The 21,714-nt window shown below is 43.6% G+C and overlaps 1 protein-coding gene across 1 annotated transcript in view; it reads right to left on the reverse strand.

Annotated features, from left to right (window-relative positions):
• pdzd2 (PDZ domain containing 2) overlaps nt 1–21,714 on the reverse strand; it is an 89,667-nt gene that overhangs the window by 24,460 nt on the left and 43,493 nt on the right. The window contains exons 6-15 of the mRNA XM_085424272.1: nt 21,309–21,454; nt 21,074–21,206; nt 18,916–19,059; nt 17,922–18,021; nt 17,702–17,844; nt 17,308–17,427; nt 7,358–7,472; nt 7,178–7,251; nt 2,782–3,004; nt 76–193 (exon numbers count right to left, since the gene is read on the reverse strand). Of these exons, the coding sequence (XP_085280398.1) occupies nt 76–193; nt 2,782–3,004; nt 7,178–7,251; nt 7,358–7,472; nt 17,308–17,427; nt 17,702–17,844; nt 17,922–18,021; nt 18,916–19,059; nt 21,074–21,206; nt 21,309–21,454 (1,316 nt within the window). The remainder of the gene's footprint in view (nt 1–75; nt 194–2,781; nt 3,005–7,177; nt 7,252–7,357; nt 7,473–17,307; nt 17,428–17,701; nt 17,845–17,921; nt 18,022–18,915; nt 19,060–21,073; nt 21,207–21,308; nt 21,455–21,714) is intronic.

The following is a 21,714-nucleotide window of genomic DNA, read 5'->3' on the forward strand; positions in this document are numbered from 1 at the left end:
ATCACAATTACTGAGAAATACTCTCATTAAAACACGTTTTACTCTTCTGATATTAGTAAAACTACAAATTTTTACCTGAGCCTGCCATCCATCTTGGCCACAGAGCCCAGAGCCAGGCTATGGATGTAGATACCAGGAGCAGCGTTCTCCAGGGTCAAACAGCACACTCCAATTCCAAGGCCCACACCGTGCTCTGCAGGGGGTTAAAGCCGTAGTAAGTCCCAAAGTCAAGAAAGCCTCTGATTGATGCAGCAGTGAAACTGCTGTGATCATACTGGAACATACACTCAACAAAAATATAAACGCAACACCTTTGTTACTGCTCCCATTCCCCATGGGATGGACGTAGAGACCTAAAATTCATTCCAGATACACAATATAACCATCCCTCCCAAACAGTGGTCACAAATCAGTCCAAATGTGTGGTAGTGGGCACATCTGCTATATTGAGATAATCCATCCCACCTCACAGGTGTGCCACATCAGGATGCTGATCTGACATCATGAGTAGTGCACAGGTGTACCTCAGACTGCCCACAACAAAAGGCCACCCTGGAATGTGCAGTTTTGTCTCACAGCAAAATGCCACAGATGCCACAAGCAATGAGGGAGCGTGCAATTGGCATGCTGACAGCAGGAATGTCAACCAGATCTGTCGCCCGTGCATTGAATGTTCATTTCTCAACCATAAGCCGTCTCCACAGGCGTTTCAGAGAATATGGCAGCACATCCAACCGGCCTCACAACCGCAGACCTCGTGTAACCACACCAGCCCAGGACCTCCACATCCAGCAGGTTCACCTCCAAGATCGTCTGAGACCAGCCACCCAGACAGCTGCTGGAACAATTGGTTTGCACAACCAAACAATTTCTGCACAAACTGTCAGAAACCGTCTCAGGGACGCTCAACTGCATGCCCGTCGTCCTCATCGGGGTCTTGACCTGACTCCAGCTCGTCGCCGTAACAGACTTGTGTGGGCAAATGCTCACATTCGATGGCGTCTGGCACGTTGGAGAGGTGTGCGCTTCACGGATGAATCATGGTTCACATTGTTCAGGGCAGATGGCAGCTGAGAATGTCCCAGTTCTTGCATGGCCAGCATACTCACCGGACATGTCACCCATTGAGCATGTTCGGGATGTGCTTGACCGGCGTATACGACAGCGTGTACCAGTTCCCACGAATATCCAACAACCTCGCACAGCCATTGAAGTGGAGTGGACCAACATTCCACAGGCCACAATTGACAATCTGATAGACTCCATGCGACGATGTGTTGCACTGCATGAGGCAAATGGTGGTCACACCAGATACTGACCGGTTCTGGGTCCCCAGACCCCCAATAGTGCAAAAAACTGCACATTCCAGGGTGGCCTTTTGTTGTGGGCAGTCTGAGGTACACCTGTGGACTACTCATGATGTCAGATCAGCATCCTGATGTGGCACACCTGTGAGGTGGGATGGATTATCTCAATATAGCAGATGTGCCCACTACCACACATTTGGACTGATTTGTGACCACTGTTTGGGAGGGATGGTTATATTGTGTATCTGGAATGAATTTTAGGTCTCTACGTCCATCCCATGGGGAATGGGAGCAAAAACAAAAGTGTTGCGTTTATATTTTTGTTCAGTGTAAATCAATGCTTTGGTACTTTCACACAGCTGTGCTTGCTGCTACAGCTGGCCACGACACGCACAGACACACACACACACAGACACACAGACACGCACAGATACACACAGACACAGACACACACACAGAGACACACACAGAGACACACAGAGACACGCAGACACACACACAGACACACACACAGACACACACACAGAGACACACAGAGACACGCAGACACACACACAGACACACACACAGACACACATACAGAGACACACAGACACGCACAGATACACACAGACACAGACACAGACACACACACAGACACGCACACAGAGACACACAGAGACACGCAGACACACACACAGACACACACACAGAGACACGCACAGATACACACAGACACAGAGACACACAGAGACACGCACAGATACACACAGACACAGACACACACACAGAGACACACAGAGACACGCAGACACACACACAGACACACACACAGACACACACACAGAGACACACAGAGACACGCAGACACACACAGACACACACAGAGAGACACGCACAGACACACACACACACAGAGACACACAGAGACACGCACAGATACACACAGACACACACACAGAGACACACAGAGACACACAGAGACACGCACAGACACACACACACACAGAGACACACAGAGACACGCAGACACACACAGACACACACACAGAGACACGCACAGACACACACACACACAGAGACACACAGAGACACGCACAGATACACACAGACACACACACAGAGACACGCACAGACACACACACACACAGAGACACACAGAGACACGCACAGATACACACAGACACAGACACACACACAGAGACACACAGAGACACGCAGACACACACACAGACACACACAGAGACACGCAGACACACACACAGACACACACACAGACACACACACAGAGACACACACAGAGACACGCAGACACACACACAGACACACACACAGACACACACAGAGACACGCAGACACACACACAGACACACACACAGACACACACACAGAGACACACACAGAGACACACACAGAGACACACCATCTCAGTGGTAATAAGAAAATCATCCAGTGACACCTGAACTGGTTCCTGGGTTCAGTCACACCAGCTCACCTTTATTAAGTGTAACTTCCATGACAATGCAGTCCTTCGGACCTGGGCCAGGGCCTCTGCGTTCATCAGCTTCGTTGAAGCCTGATGGGACTGGTGTACTTCCACTGGTATGAGAGTTGGGTGAAGTGGAACGGCTGAGGAGGGTGGGGGTGGGACATGGTGTCAGGCTGGGGCTGCGCAGCCGTGTTCTAATGGTCAGCGTTACAACGCCTTTCTTAAGTTGCTGTTAATGAAGATGAAAGTGGAAATAAAAACGTCTTTAGTGACTGTGCTGAGTGTTTTCTGTTTGCGGACGTCAGCACCAGAAATTCAGTCTATGGTCTCGCCCTTCAGCTGTCCTCGTCAGTGTCAATGTCAACATGATGGGGACAAAATATGAAACAACACATCCAAAACTTACAATACATTTATGTGACATTTGTGTCATTTAGTGAAAGACAAACAGAACTGTCAGCAAGCAATGCAAAGGTTTAAACCTACAGCACAGAAACAATACATCAGCGTTTAAGAGATGACTGACATATTAATCAGCTTTTAGCTTTTGTCAGACACATTTCAGAAAATGCTGACACAACACTGAAAGGTTCACACTGTCTCCTTTAAGCTTTAACTGTTTAGTTGTTTGACAGCTGACTAATAAGTGGTTTAATATCAGGCGAGGCCTGCTCCGTTATTATTTCATGACAAATGCAGCAGACATAATATCAAAAGTTAACAGTGCTGAATTGTATTTTATAGCTTTTCACTATGAATTTGAATACAAAGCTCAACTGGATGCAGCTGCCAGACGGCCGTCTGTAGGCTGAAAACCAATCAGAGAACTTAAGGATACTTTAGAAGTGGTCAAATCAATAATCTGATATGTCCCCCCCCCACCCCCGACCCCTCACCCATGTCCCTCCCTTTGCTGCCCTCCTCCCCAATGTTCCCTCTAATTTTTCATGTGTCTGAGCGAACACACAAACTCCCTGAGCGTCCCTTGGACCACTGTGAGCAACAGCAGACGTGTGCACTGTGGTCACGCCAGCATCGAATCCATCCAAGTTACATGTTTATTAAAATAATCAAATTACAGCATTTACATTTATGTTAGACGACTTTTAATTAACTGCTTTAGCCCACTTACAATGAAAATGTAAAAAATCTTGTTCATGACCTGTGTAGCATGTTAACACTATTGGAAGGAAAAATAACTTCAAATCAAATCAAATCAAAATTTATTTATATAGCACATTTTTAAGACCGAAGTACACCAAAGTGCTTTCCATTTCCAACTTGAACTCCAATTTTGAAAACACAACTTTCTTTTTTATTTTTTTTGCTCTGACTTGTATTATGAGTCTGTGGTCTGGGAGAGAGTCTGTAACTCTGTCTGCAAAATACAGTAAATAATGACCAATGTTGGGCAATTAATTATATAGTTACTTCTTCAAAAAAGTAACTGAGTAATGCAAACAACAAAGTTTTTTGCAGCTGTTTACCTAAAAATGCAGCCAAGGCGTTTTTTAAACAAACATTTCAAACTATTTACAGAACAATCAGCTGTTCTGCATCAAATCTGATGCCACACAAATTATTTGTGCCGCTCCAAAAAATAATTTTTGTCCACTATGAGATGAAGGAGAACAACAGCCTGATACCTGCAGGCCTGACAGCAGCAGATGTGTCACTGCTGTAACACCTGTAACACTCAGCAGGCGCCTCATTGTTCTGACACACAACAACACTACTGACTACACTACACACTGACTACACACTAACTACACAAGATTTGCACTAAACGTCGCAAATCTCTCACATCTCAAACACGCCGTCACTTCTAAAACTTCCCCCCGTTTCTTAACAACTAAATGCCATGTTTTGATTGGTCCACATGGTACATTTTTCCACCAATAGGAAAGGCTGGGAGTTTTGGTTTTGTTTTTGCTCACATGCTTTCGAGCGTTTTCCTTATAAAACGCCGTTTTTACCGTTTCTTCCTGCAGTAAATATAAACAACGACAGTATTCAGGAAGAAAATCAAACATTGCAGATATTTTTATCATAACTCTGGTTTTACGTGGCCGATCAACTCAATTTAAAAACTGGTATAAAGTCCACACTTTTCCCGTCAGTTGTTCGTCTGTCCTGCTCACATCTCCAATGGTTGTCCACGTTGTCATTAACGTGGCTTCACTCCACATCAGCCGCTTTGCTAAAACACCGGTGTCGGCACATAAGGACACTGTCATAGCCTGACAACCACGTTGATCAGCTGCGTATATACGAATGTGAATCGCATCATTGGCTGGACTGTGGGATAAGGTGGCATCGTTCTGATCCCATACGGGAGCAGCCAGTCACTGACTAACATGCAGAACAGGATTGTTAAAGTTTTAATGTTAATTTCAGTTCAGGTTAGTTTTCTTTTTTGTGCGCAGAGACCTGCCAGCAGTGCGCAATTGCGCATGCGCGCAGCTTAGAGGGAACATTGCTCCTCCCCCTCTCTCCCTGTGTGTCCCTCACTCACCCCCCCCCTCGATGTCCCTTGTCCCCTCCTTGCCCCCCCTCACTCACTCACCCACCCACCCATGCCACTCGCTCCCCCGTTGGGAGTCCCCCCTCCTTCCCTTGGGGTGTAAAAACACACCCCTTACACTGGGTTGATGGCACTTTCTTCTTTTTGACTTGGATTGTTGGCTATTGGTAATTTTCTCAGTATTATTGTAGAGTCTATATTTTATAATACGAAGCACACTGAGGTCACTGTTTTGATTTACGTAAAACTGAATTGAATGAATTTCACCTTCTTTTGATGGCTTTCGTTGGTAAACCTAAAAATATAAAAACTGTATATAGATGGATAAAAATTTACAGACACCTTGAATATTACGATGTTAACATGTTTAAGATGTTATTTCTGAGACTGGTGGAATTTCATTTCTCATTGGTTTGCTGTTTGCTGGGTTGGTACCTGTCCACTGATTTATGAGCACGCCATTCAGTTTTTCTGTACTTAACATTTATTCTTTAGATTTCCTTGAACTCTTAAGTTATGCAGAGGTCTTGGCCGACCCATCATTTCTTTATAAGATAAGATAAGATAACCTTTATTAGTCCCACACGTGGGAAATTTGTTAGGATACTAGCATATGAGGCCAGACTTTCAACTAATTTTTATTTTAAAGTGCTTTTGAGGCTTTATGAAGGTGTTCCAGGTGCTCTTTGAGAGTTTTTAAATCATTTTAAATCATTTCTGTCCAAACAAATGTTTTGTCACACTCAGTTTTAACGTTGCCAGCTAAAGTTTATTAGACCAGCGTTAACAGAAGCATGTGCGTGAGTGTGGAACTTATCAGCTGTGCTGGGATGATGTCTTTGGAAATGTGGACCAGGACTGAGAAAACAAACTAACAAAGGTGCATCCTGACAACAGGAAACAGCCAAAGAAATGTCAAGACTACAAGGGGAATTCCATAAATTTAGGATTTTCCTACTTGATATTCACTTTTGTTGTTCTGCTGAACAACAATTTCTTTCACAGAGGACAGTGTATGCTCTCACAGTGACCCCCAAATAAAAGGTGTAATATTGTGATGTCAGAGTTTCACGAACGCAGCTCTGTGCTGAAGACGGGCCTGTTCTGACCTGTCAGCTCATTCCATCAACTACAGAACAGCTACACTCTTTTATAAATACAACACCATGTCACAAAGTCTGCAAATGTCAAAAATCAACCGTTTTAGTAACACATTACATACTTTTAAAAATGGGGTTTTAACGATAATCTAAAAATCAGACAAATCTTTTGTTTGTAACTTTATAAGAGGACAAAACACATCAATGAGATTCACTACAGACAGGTTTTACAGACAGGCAGAGAGAGGGGCTCCTTATTATCATTAAGGGACAATGTCATGCAAATGAAGCACAGCAGCCTAACAACATGCACTAAAATAAGAAAAAGCAAAAATCCCTCATTTAAACTTTGTCGTAAAGTTTGGGAAAATGCAGAGGAGGTTTTTTATAATAGTGTTCTTTGTCAATGACTCCTGCACTTTTAACAAATGTGAGCGAGTTAAAGTCACAGCGACAGGGCAGAGGACATTTGGGACGGGGTTTGAACGTCATTGTTCACCTGCTCTACTCACAGTCGCTTCGCTTCTGCTTTCGCTCACAGTATCCCACAGTAACACTCGGGTATCTAGTCATTTTGAAGTTGTACACCACGATAACTGTGTACAGAAGCAATCTACAAAAACTGCAATAGTTCAAGCAGATTACAGCATAATGTCAGCAGCTGGATACAGACGTCAGTGGCATTGGTGTAATTACTCTCACCACCATCAGGAGGAGACAACAGTTCAAGTTTAACATTCTTTACATTGTTGATGAAATATAAACGCTGAAAGCCAACCTTGAAGTTTTGGATGGCCTGTTGGTGTGTGAGTCCTTGCAGAGACTCTCCGTTCACCTCCAGAATCTCGTCTCCTGTGTGGGGAGGCATAAAATCACCGTTAGTAGGTAATGATCTCTGCCAGGTGCTGTCAAGCTTTTCCTTCCAAGTCAGTAACACAGAATGAACAGGAAGTAATACCCTCCTTCAGCCGTCCATCAGCTGCCGCAGCACCGTGGGGGAATATTGTCCTGACAAAGATGCCCATCTGACCACGTGCTGAGTCCTGCCCACCAACAATACTGAACCCAAGGCCCTGTGGGAGTTGGAGTCAGGCAGAACAGCAGGAACCAAGGGTTCAGTGTTATCATCACAGCTTTTAGTAGTGACACATGACAGCGCACATTTAGATGTATCGCCATGCATAGGTTTCTTTTCTCCTTACATAGATATCAAGGTCGGTAGAAGTTCCTACCAGATATATTGAAAGTTGCAGTGAAAACATCATTAACAAAGTAAAGTGTGAATGTAAAATGTTTCAGTTGATAACAATGATGTAACACAGGTCAGAGGTCAGTCTCTACTACAGGATGACAGTCGACTGCACAATGTGGGTTTACTTTGAAAAGCTTATGGAAGTAAACACCGTCAGAAGATCCTGCAGCCACATACTGCAAAGGGCCTTTGTGACAAAGCACTGCTTATGGTTTTGGCTGCGGGCTAAACCCTGCCACCTGCTGTCCAGCCACAGGAAGACTTCACAACTCCACAAGCGAGTACGGAACAGAAGGGTTGAAAGTGAAGTCCACCAAACAGAGAGCAGTAGGCCTGACAGCACTGTTGTATCAGAATCAGAATCAGAATCAGAATACTTTATTGATCCCTGGGGGAAATTATTTTTTGTTACAGTGCTCCATTTTAAACCAACATTAAGACAAGACAGACAATACGCTAACTAAGAATAGTACAATATATACATATATATACATACATACATACATAAGTCACTCATAAATAAATAGTTGGAAAAGAAACATGTGTAGTTGTAGCAGCAAACAGTGTGTTAAGTGGATGCGTTGTACAGGGAGCCACAGGCAGGAATGATTTCCTGTGTCGTTCAGTGGTGCTTTTCGGTAATCTCAGTCTCTCACTGAACGAGCTCCTGTGACTGACCAGCATGTCATGGAGTGGGTGGGAGGTGTTATCCAACATTGTCTTTATCTTGGGCAGCATCCGCCTCTCCGACACCACCTTGAGGGAGTCCAGCTCCATCCCCACAACATTGCTGGCCTTACGGATTAGTTTATTAAGTCTGTTGGCATCTGCGACCCTCAGCCTGCTCCCCCAGCATGCAACAGCATAGAGGATCGCACTGGCCACCACAGACTCATAGAAAATCCTCAGCATTTTCTGGCAGATGTTGAAGGACCTCAGTCGCCTCAAAAAATAGAGACGACTCTGGCCCTTCCTGTAAAGTGCTGTGGTGTTTTTAGCCCAGTCCAGTTTATTGTCAATGTGTACTCCAAGGTATTTATAGTCCTCCACAATGTCAACACTGACCCCCTGGATTGAAACAGGGGTCAAGTGTTTCCTGGTCTTCCTGAAGTCCACGATCAGTTCCTTGGTCTTTGCCACGTTGAGCTGCAGATGATTCTGCTCACACCACGTGACAAAGGAGTCGACCACAGCCCGGTACTCTGTCTCATCATCCCTGCTGATGCATCCAACCACCGCAGAGTCATCAGAAAACTTCTGAAGATGGCAGGTCTCTGTGCAGTGGCTGAAGTCTGTGGTGTAGAGGGTGAAGAGGAAGGGGGAGAGGACAGTCCCCTGTGGTGCCCCTGTGTTGCTAATCACCTTGTCAGACACACACTGTGGGAGACGTACATATTGTGGTCTTCCTGTCAGGTAATCAACAATCCAGGACACCAGAGAAGCATCCACCTGCATCGCTGCTAACTTATCACCCAGGAGGGTCGGCCTGATGGTGTTGAAAGCACTGGAAAAGTCAAAAAACATGACCCTCACAGTGCTCGCCGGCTGGTCCAGATGGGTGTAGACACGATTGAGCAGGTAGATGATGGCGTCCTCTGTTCCGAGACGAGGTGTGGGTATGGGTGTGACTCTACTGTAGACGCGTCAAGCTACTAGATCAGTTTCACCAGCCCTGCCTCATATGAATTGGTACAACAGTGTCTCTAAGGTAAATGTACTTTTGCAAGCCTGCTGCAGTCTAAGATGGTCTGGATTTGCATGTGCATGCCTGTCCTCTTGGACAATGATAGCCTCTCGGTCCAAGAGGACAGCAAAAAGAAGACACTAACCCCAAGTTGCTCTCCGATGCATCCATGGGAGTGTGAATGTGTGTGACTGTTAGCTAGGAAGCACTGAAAAGCATCGAAGAAAATGCTTGTGTGAATGGGTGAATGTGGCATGTTGTACAATGTGCTTTGAGTGCTCTGGGGGCATAGACAAGAGATGTGTAAGAATCAGACAATCCAGCAACAACCAGAGAACCACAAAGGGCTTAAATACAAAGAGGGCCAACAAGGGAAGTTGAAACACACAGGGAACACCACTGGGAGGGAGACGGGCAGGAAGCAATACACTAAACACAGGACGTTAGACTTTCAAAGTAAAACAGGATGAACACGGGGAACAGAGACAGAACTAAACATACATGATAGACATGATAGACACAGGGAAAAAACTAATGACATGATTATTGATTTTAGGAAGTCCTCTTATAGCTCATCACCCACTATCATTAAAACTGCCGATGTTGGGATCGTTGAGAGTTATAAATATCTAGGTGTGGTACTTGACCATAAACTGTGTTTTGAATCTCATGCTGATGCCACTACTAAAAAAGTTCAACAAAGACTGTTCTTTTTAAGGAAAATGAGATCTTTTAATGTCTCATCTCAGATATTGTCCTTGTTTTATAGAAGTTTTATCGAATCTGTGATGTCCTTTTGTATCGCTGCCTGGTTTGGTAACCTGACGGTGAAGAACAAGAATCGGTTGGGACTTCTGGTAAAAACTGCTAGCAAAATTTCAGGGCGCTGGCAAGATGAACTTTTGGCCATTTACAATAGAAATGTGCTTAGAAAGGCTCATTCTATTATTAATTGTGTGAACCATCCACTTCACAGTGAGTTTGAGTTGTTGCCTTCCGGCCGCCGTTATAGAGTACCTGTGAGGACTCCAGGTCTCTTTTATCCCTACTGCGTCTTGTCTCCTTAATGGCAAATAATTGTCCTTGAACTTTCTATCATTATTATTGTTATTATTATTTTATAGTATTGTTCTGTTTATTGTTATCCTCCTGCTGCTAAACTAATTTCTCCATGTGGGACAATAAAGAAATTGAATTGAATTGGGAGGCACAAACAGCAACAGACTAAATGAACAAGAACTCACAACCAGAAATACAAATGATTAAAGCAGGAAGAATGAGGAAACTAAACAATGCTAAATGAGAACATAGGAAACCTAGAAACATGGGTCACAGACCCAGGACCATGACACAGGCTGGAACTGTATTTTTGTGTCCTTTGTTTGTACTTTAGGAGATTTGTAGTAAAAATAACACATTTTGGCATCAACGTAAAGAACAGCAGATGTAAAATGTAAACGTGAGGTCAGAGTTTAAATGTGAAATGATATTAGAATGTGATATTTACAGTCCCCATATGCCAGTATCATGTCCTAAATGTTGCCAATACCAACAAAGGCAGCAGAATGTATATCGTACAGCTATAACACGTAGTTTTAAACGACTGCTAATGACAGTCTGACAGTACACAGTTCCTGGGGTACAAGGTTTCTGTCAGTTTTCAACCAATAAATGATGAACCTTCAAGACCTTGGTGGATGTCAGTCAAATTTGAATGGATTGTTAACATGACAAGTAAAGAAATGGACTGGCACTTACAGTTTCTAGTGTTTGTGAAAGCTGATCTGTTATCAGCTTTCAAAATGCTGACACGTTCTCCAGCTGCACTTAAAAACTCACTTTAGTTGTTAGCGCAGTTCAGTTTCTCCAAGCTGTAACCGTGACAGCCTTTCTTCATTCAACGTGAGCGATCTGTGACACGACACATGATCAATGCTCAGCATCTAAAGCTTCATCCAGCTAACTGTTACACTGTAAACCTGGAGAAGTCAGCAGAACTTAAAACACCTGAGGTCACCGACTGCCTGAAGTTTTTTTTAAACTGATGAACTTAAAAGTAGAATTTTGTTTGACCCCCCCGTTTAATCAGAATGAATGTTTTACCCAGAATATTATATCCCATATAAATGTTGCCTCTCAGGATCAACAGAAAAACATTCTCAGAGATTGAGGGATATCTTCCTAAATGTATATGGCATGGGAAGAAATCTAGACAAAAGATATAGATTTTACAACTGCCTACAGATGAGGGGGGCAGGCGCTTCATAACCTTCTATATTATTACTGGGCTTGCCACGCACAAATAATCTCAGGGTGGTTCCTTTCTATACCAAGGCGAGCCACCAGTAGATACTTGGTGCTGTGACCCTCTTTCGCCTCTGTCTTTTATCTATTGGTCTGGCTGACCTTCCTCTTGGTGTCAGAAATCATTTTATTTTGATGCCTACATTTAAGGTTTGGCATAATATTGCTGCCCACATGGGAAGAAGAGGTTTCTCTAGTGCACTGCAGCCTCTAATTAGGAATAAAGCTTTCCCTCCAGGTATTGGCATTAGTATATTTGATGACTGCTCGAAGTTCAGCTTAGTGCAGAAGCATGGTCCAAACCTTTTAGATCTGCCAAGAAATTGTTTTCCTGTAACCGACTCCAGGAAAGCCGTTACAGATTCGTACACAGACTGCAGCGTACGCCAGAGTTTCTAAATAAAATTCATCCTCAGATTTCTCCTCTTTGTGTAAAGTGCAATACGGATGTGGGGACTTACTACCATTGCATATGGCAATGTCCTTTAGATTTTGGAAAAACATTGCTATAGAGCTTCGCTCAATCTTTCAGCAGACGATCCCACTGAACCCTGTGCTGTTCGTTCTGGGTCTGTCTATAGAAGGGCTCTCTGTGTCTTCTGTGCAGATGCTTTCGTTAGGTAAACTTTTACATTTAGCGAGGCGATGTGTACTGTTTCAATGGATTCAGAGACGGCGCCTCACTGTTACACAATGGTACAGAGAAACGTTCAAGGTGCTGCCAATGGAGCGCCTTAGTGCCATCATAAATTGTGATGCTAAAGTGATGCTAAAATAAACAATATGCTAAAGCATATAGTTAGGGCTGGACCAGGTGACCCTGAATCCTCCCTTAGTTATGCTGCAATAGACGTAGGCTGCCGGGGATTCCCATGATGCATTGAGTTTTTCCTTTCCAGTCACCTTTCTCACTCACTATGTATTAACAGACCTCTCTGCATTGAATCATATCTGTTATTAACCTCTGTCTCTCTTCCACAGCATGTCTTTATCCTGTCTTCCTTCTCTCACCCCAACCAATCACAGCAAATGGCCCCGCCCCTCCCTGAGCCTGGTTCTGCTGGAGGTTTCTTCCTGTTAAAAGGGAGTTTTTCCTTCCCACTGTCGCCAAAGTGCTGCTCATAGGGGGTCATATGTTTGTTGGGTTTTTCTCTGTATCTATGAAGCGCCTTGAGGCGACTTTTGTTGTGATTTGGCGCTATATAAATAAAACTGAATTGAATTGAATTGAATTGATGCATTCTGTAGGATATGGCGGCCTTTGCTTGATCACCTACCTCGTGACCTTGCTGTGCTATTACATAAAGGGGATCACATTTTGTTTTTAAACACAATAATTAATGTCTTTATTCACTTTTTTTCTCTCCCCTTTTTCTTTCTTTTTTCTTTCCCTTGACTTGAAATGTGGAATGCTGTACATATTCTGAGCCAGACATGTACATCTATAACTCATGTACCTGTATTTGTTTAGTTCTTCTCTTCTTATTATTTCTATTTGGCTGTGCTGATTTGTTGCTGTTTGTATTGTTCCAAAAAAATCAATAAATCATCGTTAAAAAAATAATGTTGAAGTTTATCAGAACTTCAATATTTTGATCAGTACCTTCTTGGTTAACATTGATACTCAAATCAGAAATGTTTTGTAGTCCAGCTATTACTTAACATAAATAAGAAAATGAAATAAAATAAAAAAAAACAGAAAACACCTCGTCTGGACTCTGTAGGGTTCTAGTAGTAGTCTGTTTGACATTTTTCCAAGAGGCTGATAACAAGTCCAAAACAAGAATTCTAGCTTTCAAAAGGCTGCTTAATATTTCCCTGAACAAAAACACTGCGACATTGTTTCAGAAAGAGAAGAACTCAGCATTTGCTCTGAATGAGCAGCAAGATATTCCTCCAATAAATTTCAGCCATTTCTCTACATGATCAAACCACTTTCTCTTTGCTTTAACCAGCTCATGTCACTTCCCTAACAATTACTGAGCTTTTTTCATTAGTTCAGATTTTTTCTTTAGCTCCTTCATCTTAAATGTAAAAGATTAGACACTGTTATCTCCATATACAACGGAGAGCACTGCAGTAAAAACAAACTGTATGTATGTCAGACTAAACACACTGTCTACAGTTTAACATCTTAGCAGTCTGCCTCAGTTACCATGGTGAACTCAGTCAGCTGTTAGCTTATTAGCTGTTAGCTTACGGTGTCACTGAGTGAGAACTACTTTGCTTGTCACTAAGATGACTTGAAAAACAGAAATTTAAATAAAATAAGGACACTCACCGTGATCTAACAATGCTGTAACATGAATGAATGCAGAGTAATGTATGGACAGTGTTTCTACGCTTTCAATAAGATTTCAATCACATTTCAAAGGCAACAACTGCAGACAAGTAGATGCACCTCCACATCTGAGAGGAAATTAGCTCACTAATTAGAAACAAGAAATAAAAGATAAAAACCTAAATAATTATTTAAGTTTGTCAAATATCATCTTTATGTTTCATAAAGATGTGAAAGCAAACAAAAAACAACAACAATAATAATAACTGCAGGAAAATCTAAGTTTAAGAACCTGGGAGCAACTAATAAAAGACACAGAAATGTTACTTTTACCCCACTGTCTTAGATTAATTCAGGTATTAGATCAGACTAAAGACATATTATATGTTTGAGGACAAACGGACCCTGGGCGCAAAAGCTATTTGAGCTAGCTCTGAGACTGAGACATTTGTTATGTACATGTTTGCAGTGCCGGGAGGAGCTGCATCACCACCCACAGCTTTAGAAAGATGGACACTGAAGATTTTATTCTGAGCTGATTATAAATCAATGACCTAATCGCTGTTTCCGTCCTATACTGATGACTGAATCACCGTCAAAGTGCTCATGTTAAGTACACAAAGCAGCAAACTAATATCTAATTGTGATTTTATCCTGTGCATAAACTTCCACAAACCAGTTTGCTCCGAGTCAGAAACACATCCATCGTTTGTTGATGAAAATCTGCCAGAGAGCAGGTTAAGGTTTCAGTTACACTGGTAACTGACTCAGAGTTCAGGTCTCTTTCTGGAACAGTAAATCTGAGTTTCCTACATTTGGAACAGGACCCTGTACTATCTGGTTTATCCTGGTAACCTCAGGGTTAACCCTGGGTCTTCTCTAAGAAGAAGCTGATTTACTTCTTATTGGGATAAATCACCACGGTAACTTGTGCAGATTAGAGGTCAACACATAGAAAATCCCTCAGACCTCTCTGCAGGAGAATAGGAGGGTTTAAAGTTTTTAATTAGTGTCTGATGTCTTTGTTTTAATTGATAAACTTCAGCAATAAATATAATGTTTTTATATTTAATGCTTTTAAATCCTGAGACAGTACTCTGCAGCTAAGAGAAGAAAAACTAAAACTGTTGGGAACTGGGTTACTACGCAGCGAAAGGGTTACATGAAAGGATGCGGGACCTCTGGAGTCTTTGATACCCAACATCCAGACTGACGGTGAAACAAAGAGTAGCTCCGTGTTCCAGCCTTCCATAGAAGGAACTGCTAATCCCAACTAATGAGGTACAACACAAGTGCTACAGCAAAGGGGAACCAGGGCTTCAGGTCAGGGGGAGATGTCATCACTGTCACCTGTATTGGGTACCAAGCCCACGAGAGGTGCATTGAGTGCAAGAGAAGCTGACCTGGTGAAGCTGGAAAACTAGACCACAGTCAGGGAGGGTCCAGGTTTCTGACTACCAAGACTACGTGAAGTCCCCTCTGAAGGTCTACAAGAAGAAGTGAATGTAACATTACAGGCAGTCCTTACTGGGATCATCAGGGAAGCCAACAAGCTGATCTACAGCACAGCAGCAGGGATCACAAAGATGTTTGGCTTTAAGACGAACAGCAGCAAGGAGCAGTGCCCTCCATGGAGAAGGAGACTCGAGCTAATCTAGAATGAAGTTAGCCAACTATCAGAGCTGCAGAAAGGTGTGATAAAGAAAGGGACGCCTAAGAAGTACAGCAGGCTGTCCATACCCGAGGCCTTGAAAACTGCCAAGTAAATGCTCACAGCCTTAGACAGCAGCTTGAAGAGGTACACCAGAGAGTTACAATATGAGAACAGCCTCACATGAACTGGAGCCAGAGCAGACAGGAGAAGGATGCAACCCATAACAGCAATGCTCAGTGGCCACTGGATCTAAGAGCAGATCAAACCTCCCTGAACAAGATCCAGTGACCATCACAGTGGTCCATCCAAGAACGGGCCTCCAGTATGAAGAGTTGCACAGCTCCAGGCCCTGACATGGTTCACGCCTGCTGGTTGAAGTTGTCTGGCAGCACTCATATGAAAGAGAAGGGTGACACACCAGCTACTGATAGACAGAACAGTCGCCTGGGACTGTAAGACCAGACTGACCAACCCGTGCACTACCTGGACTGACTACAAGAGAGCCAGTAACTCAATGCCCCACACATGGATCCTGGAATGCTGAGAACTATACAAGATCAACAGGACCCTAAGAGCCTTCATCAGGAACTCAATGGGGATGTGGCGCACAACACTAGAGGCCAACTTCAAGCTCATATTTCACCACTAAGTGCGGGAGCTACCAAGGAGATGCTCTGTCCCCACTGCTGTTCTGCATAGGCCTGACCCCCCTCAGTGAGATCATCAACAAAACTGTCTACAGATACTGACTACGGAACGCAGCAGCTGTCAGCCACCTCCTGTACATGGATGACATCAAGCTGTATGCCAGGAGTGAAGGAGACATCGATTCACTGATCCACACCACCAGGATATACAGCAATGACATCGGGATGTCATTCGGACTGGAGAAGTGTAGTCAGATGATATCAAAGAGAGGGAAGGTAGTCAGAACTGAGAAGATCAACATTGCATACATCGAGGGCAGCTACAAGTACCTGGGGACCCTACAGGTAAGTAGGAAAACCGAAGAGGCCACGAAGAGGTCACTAAGAAAGCTGCAATCACCAAATACTTATACTTATATACTTATATAAAGTAAGGCAAGTCCCGAGGAGTCCACTGAATGGTAAGAACCAGATAGAGGCGAACAGCATCTACTATTATAACCTGCTGGGATAATAAGCTGGCTAAAGGAGGAGACAGAAACCACTGGCATCTAGACAAGGAAGGTCTTTACTATGCATGGAGGGCTTCACACCAACTCCAGCACCCTGAGGCTGTACCTGAGAGAGAGGAGAAGCAACCATCATGGACAAGCCAAACTGGCCAAACTGGCCAAACTGGCCAACACGTCAAACATTCAAACAGGCAAAGATACTGCACAGCAGGACGCTCCCAGGCCTCTGGTAGAGGGCCGAGCTTGAAGGATAGACCGCCCGCAGGCGCGAGAGGGGAATTAATAAATATATATGTTTGTGTGTGTGTGTTCTACTTTGTATAGTCTACATATTTTCTTCATCTGTCTTTTATAACATTATTGTTGTTCGTCTATGCTGCATCTATCCGTCTCTGTCCGCTCTGCTTCGGCTGTGCCAACTGTGGGAGCCCTTTCATTACTTACATCATTAAGAAGAAAGACAGCACAAGCAGATGCTAACAAATCATGTAAGGACACATTAACAGCAGAGAGATGGGTCTTTTCAGAGGCTCAAAGCTTTATTCATGTACACATGCCAAATGAGTGCACTTACCTTGCCCTGACCTTTCATTAATACTATACTGGAGATAATGGATGGCTGGGCCAGTCGCCATGGAGATTCCACTTGAACAGTGCTCAGGGAGCGAGCTGATTTCTTAATGATCTGATATTCCTGGAAATTGAATGAAGCAAAACAAAGTCTGACAAATAAATTTCCAAACAGTTATTTACATAGTGATGAGACCTTTCACTCAGTCTCTGACATAATTTGCATTTTCACACGTTAGGAAAATACCTTTTTTCCTGTTACACGTTACAGGTCTATGTTAATGTATATCTAGCTACACAACATTAAGAGGCTATCATTCTGATTTATTTTTCTCAGGTAAGCGCTCATGCCATTTTTCATCTAACACTGGGAGAAAGAACCTGCGACACTGACTGACCTGTCTCACTCCAGACGGGTCCAGCTGTTGAGGCAGGGAGTGTTTACGTCGGCCGGGCTTCTCCACCATTTCAAAGGAGCTCGTCCCATTAGCCACAAACAGCTCATCATCCTCACCCACTGATTCCAGGCGAGTGCTCCCTCCTAGGTCGAGAGAAACATTTAAAATCTTGTTGTTGTTGTTGTTGTTACTGAGCAGTGTGTTTCTGTGAAACACTAACCCTGGGGTCGGCTGCACAGCTTCGTGGCTGTGGGGCCGCAGCAGGATCTTTGGGCTGTTTCCTCCTGACTTTGCTCTTCCAATTTCTCCAGGCTATCAACCTGCAAGGACACGCACACGCTCTTTGTAAGCAGCTATGAACATCTGACACTCCTTTGGCACCTACCAAGGAACACACAACAAATATTTGTTCAGACAGTAAAATACATTTTACTGATCTGCCAAAAAACTAAAGCTATTTCTGTGTTTCTGTTATTAGACTGTGGGACAGTAACACTCGACGCTCTAACACTTCAGTTCAAAGCTTTAACACTGTAAAGTGCAGCCGTCACCACAGATATTAAAAGCAGCACCGAGCGCACTCGCTGCGTGCTAAATCACCAGATTAATGATTTTTCTGCGACACTAATTTCATCTTTTTTGCAGCAGTGTTTAAGTTTACTGTTATATTTGGGGTTTCACTTCTGATTCTCAGGGTCCTGATTTAATTCAGTTCAATTTTGACTCAGACAGAAATATTATAATTATGATCGTGTATCTTGGACATGTGCTGTCGAAAGAACCTCTCTAAACCACAGCTGTCAAACTCCAGTCCTCGAGGGCCGCTGTTCTGAAACTTTTCCATCTGCTGCAACACACCTGAATACAATTAGCAGGTCATTAGCACGACTCAGTAGAACTGCCTGCGTGCTGAGGTGAAAGCCCTGACCCTACATACAAGTGTTGGGAGAAATTATATCCTGTTCATTCACTCATGAGCTGCTGTAACATTTGACTCTGGTAGCATTGACTACTGGAGTCACTACTAACTGACTCAGTGACATTCAAATTCATTTATAAGTTTCAAATCGTGTCTTCCTGGATGTTGGTTGATATTCTCCCTCACAGTGAAAATAAAACTACCATAAAACTTTTTATTCTAAGTGAGCAAACTTTCAAATTCAGCAAGAGGTCAAAAAACGATTTGTCTCACTTTACATATTATCTGTTTGTACCATGTAGGACTTGTGCAGACTGGTGCTACTGTTGGAAGTCTTGGTGTGAGCAGCCTGGGACAGGGATGAAGTGGAGCTGCAGGTGCTGACAAGGTCTGGCAGACTGGCGGATGGAAAAGGATCAAAGCCTACATCTGAATCCTCCTGCAAGGACAACAATGGATGTGTACATGCAAACCTTATTTTTTACAAAACCTTCAAAAATGCAGCCTACTACTGTCATACTAGTTTAAGGAGCTTGCAAAGAAAAGCATCTGGACTTCTTTAAGTTGCTTGAAGACGTTTCACCTCTCACATCTGAGAAGCTTCTTCAGGATCATTAGGGGGTCCATGTCCCTCTTGGGGGGGGACACTCCCACAGGGCTTAAATCTGGGACCCCGAAATTTCCTTTTCCCTTTCGGATTTCCTTACCTGGATGATTGAGCATGCATCAAGACATTTTAACCCACTTTGGCAAGGACTGCCTAAGCTAGTACATAAGTACAAACAAACAGCACGTAGGATGGCTGATTTCCTCCAGAAATGGAGGATCGTGTGCCTGGCGGGACTGTCGATCGAGGACGCTGAAGATATCTACCTATTCGGAACCATGATAACAGGGTTCTTGCTGATCGGAGCTGGCTTGGCCCTGATTTATTGGAGAATTAAGAAAGCGGAACCAGCTGTTCAAACCCCCACAAGGCTGCCCGCTGGGATTGAAACGATGGGACGAGGTGCGGCTTCTCAGAAAGGGCTCACTGAATGCAGCATGGTTAAGAGCTTGGAGGCGCTTACAGCCGCAGTGAATACTCAGAATAACACCTCTGAGCGTATGTTGGATTACATCAGGGAAGAATCCACTCGGAACAACATCTCTGGGCGGAAGCTGGATTACATCGCGGATCAGTTGGCTGCGGTCGTGAGGTCTCAGAATCTGCTATGTGAGCGAAAGACTGAAAAGACCATGGAATTGAAGGTAAATAACACCATGGAGAAACTCGCAGCTATTAACGGGAGATTGAGAGACCAGTGTCGGAGTGTTAAAAACAGCTTGAAATTCTCCCGAGTTGTTTGCAAAAGAAAAATTACCATCATAATGCGGCTACCCCTTCGGCGCCAGCTGTGGGCTCAAGGCCGGAGCCGAACAACACCACCCTGATAACGACTGTGTTTAGTCTGTTCTTCCCATTCCCTACAAGGCCACCTGGGTTGGCTGGAAGACTGTTTACTTAGCCTGGCAGGGCGAAGGACACTGTCTCAGCTGAACTATGGACACGCACACACATACATATACACTGATAAGCACTCACTCATCCCCCCTCCCCTTCCAATGCCTTCGATGCTTGTAGCCTCCTGGGAACACGAGGCGGGTCTGTGCCCGTGCAGTGGCAGGATGGCTGCTGTGTTCCCTGGGATTACTCCTTATCCCTTACCCAACCCTGTTGCTGGTCACGTGCTCTATAATGTTGTGCTGTGGACATTTATGTGCTTTCTGTGCAGAGGAGTTTTTTTGTTTCCTGTTCTCACGCTGTCCTCTATAGCCCAGCATGAGCAGAGGTCTCTTTTTTTTCCTCTTGTACTTTCCCATTGTAGTGTATATTTCAGTGTTTTTTTTCTGTAATGCAACCGTTCTCTGACTTGTATCCCCGTGTGATGTCTGTGTTCTAATCGCTCTAATAGGATATTATGGTCGACAGTATCGAACGCTGCACTGAGGTCTAGCAGGACAAGCACAGAGATGAGTCCACTGTCAGAGGCCATAAGAAGATCATTTGTAACCTTCACTAAAGCTGTTTCTGTGCTGTGATGAGCTCTGAAACCTGACTGAAACTCTTCAAATAAACCTCTGCAGATGATCTGTTAGCTGTTTGACAACTACTCTTTCAAGGATGTTTGATATGAAAGGAAGGTTGGAGATTGGCCTATAATTAGCTAAGACTGCTGGGTCTAGAGATGCTTTTTGAGTAAAGGTTTAACTGCAGCCAGCTTGAAGGCCTGTGGCACATAGCTGATTATTAGAGATAGGTTGATCATATTTAAGATCGAAGAATTAATTAGTTACTTTAGTCTCAGTTTCACGTTTTGCCTTTTAATTATGTTATGGTTCTAGCCTCAATAAATGGCTCACTTTCTGTTCAAACTCACTCATGCCTCCAGTGTCTGTGTTTGTGCACTTACCCTACTGGCAACCACCAACTGGACCAGACCTGTAGCAGAGCGGAGGATATCAACAGCCTCCTGATGAGTAAGACCCACCAAAGACTGATTATTAATCATCAGTAACTCATCACCAGCATGAAGACGCCCATCCCTGTAAAACAGACACACACACACACACAGAAGGGGGTTGGAGAGAGGTCAACAAATATAAACTAAACCATGTATTTTATACATTTTTCCTTCCTAACTTCACCTGTAAATGGCGCCTCCCTCCTCTATATGTGTAATGATGATGCCATGAGGGGAACGCTTGGAGCCACGCCCCCCTGTGATCTTTATGCCAAGGCCCTCCTGACCCTTCACCATGTGCATTTTCCAGATGTGGTTGGTATCTCTGGGCTACAAAAAAACACATGAAAAAACAAACAACTTATCACACAGAGTCAGATATAAATGTTACTACATACTAGATATATTATCAGTAATGTGCAAAAACATGAATTATGTAGAAAACAGAAGCAAAAATAAGCTAGCTACACACATTTTGCATGATATACAGGAATGACATACCAGTTGTTTCTCACAACACTGACCTACATGTTAAACCGCTATCCCATTACTCTCTTGCTTTCCTTGGAAATCTTTAATTAAACATGGAC

This window comes from Rhamphochromis longiceps, linkage group LG12 (genome assembly GCF_057381845.1).
Source record: "Rhamphochromis longiceps isolate RC_006_pf linkage group LG12, R_longiceps_female_GT1.1, whole genome shotgun sequence".
NCBI lineage: Eukaryota > Metazoa > Chordata > Actinopteri > Cichliformes > Cichlidae > Rhamphochromis > Rhamphochromis longiceps.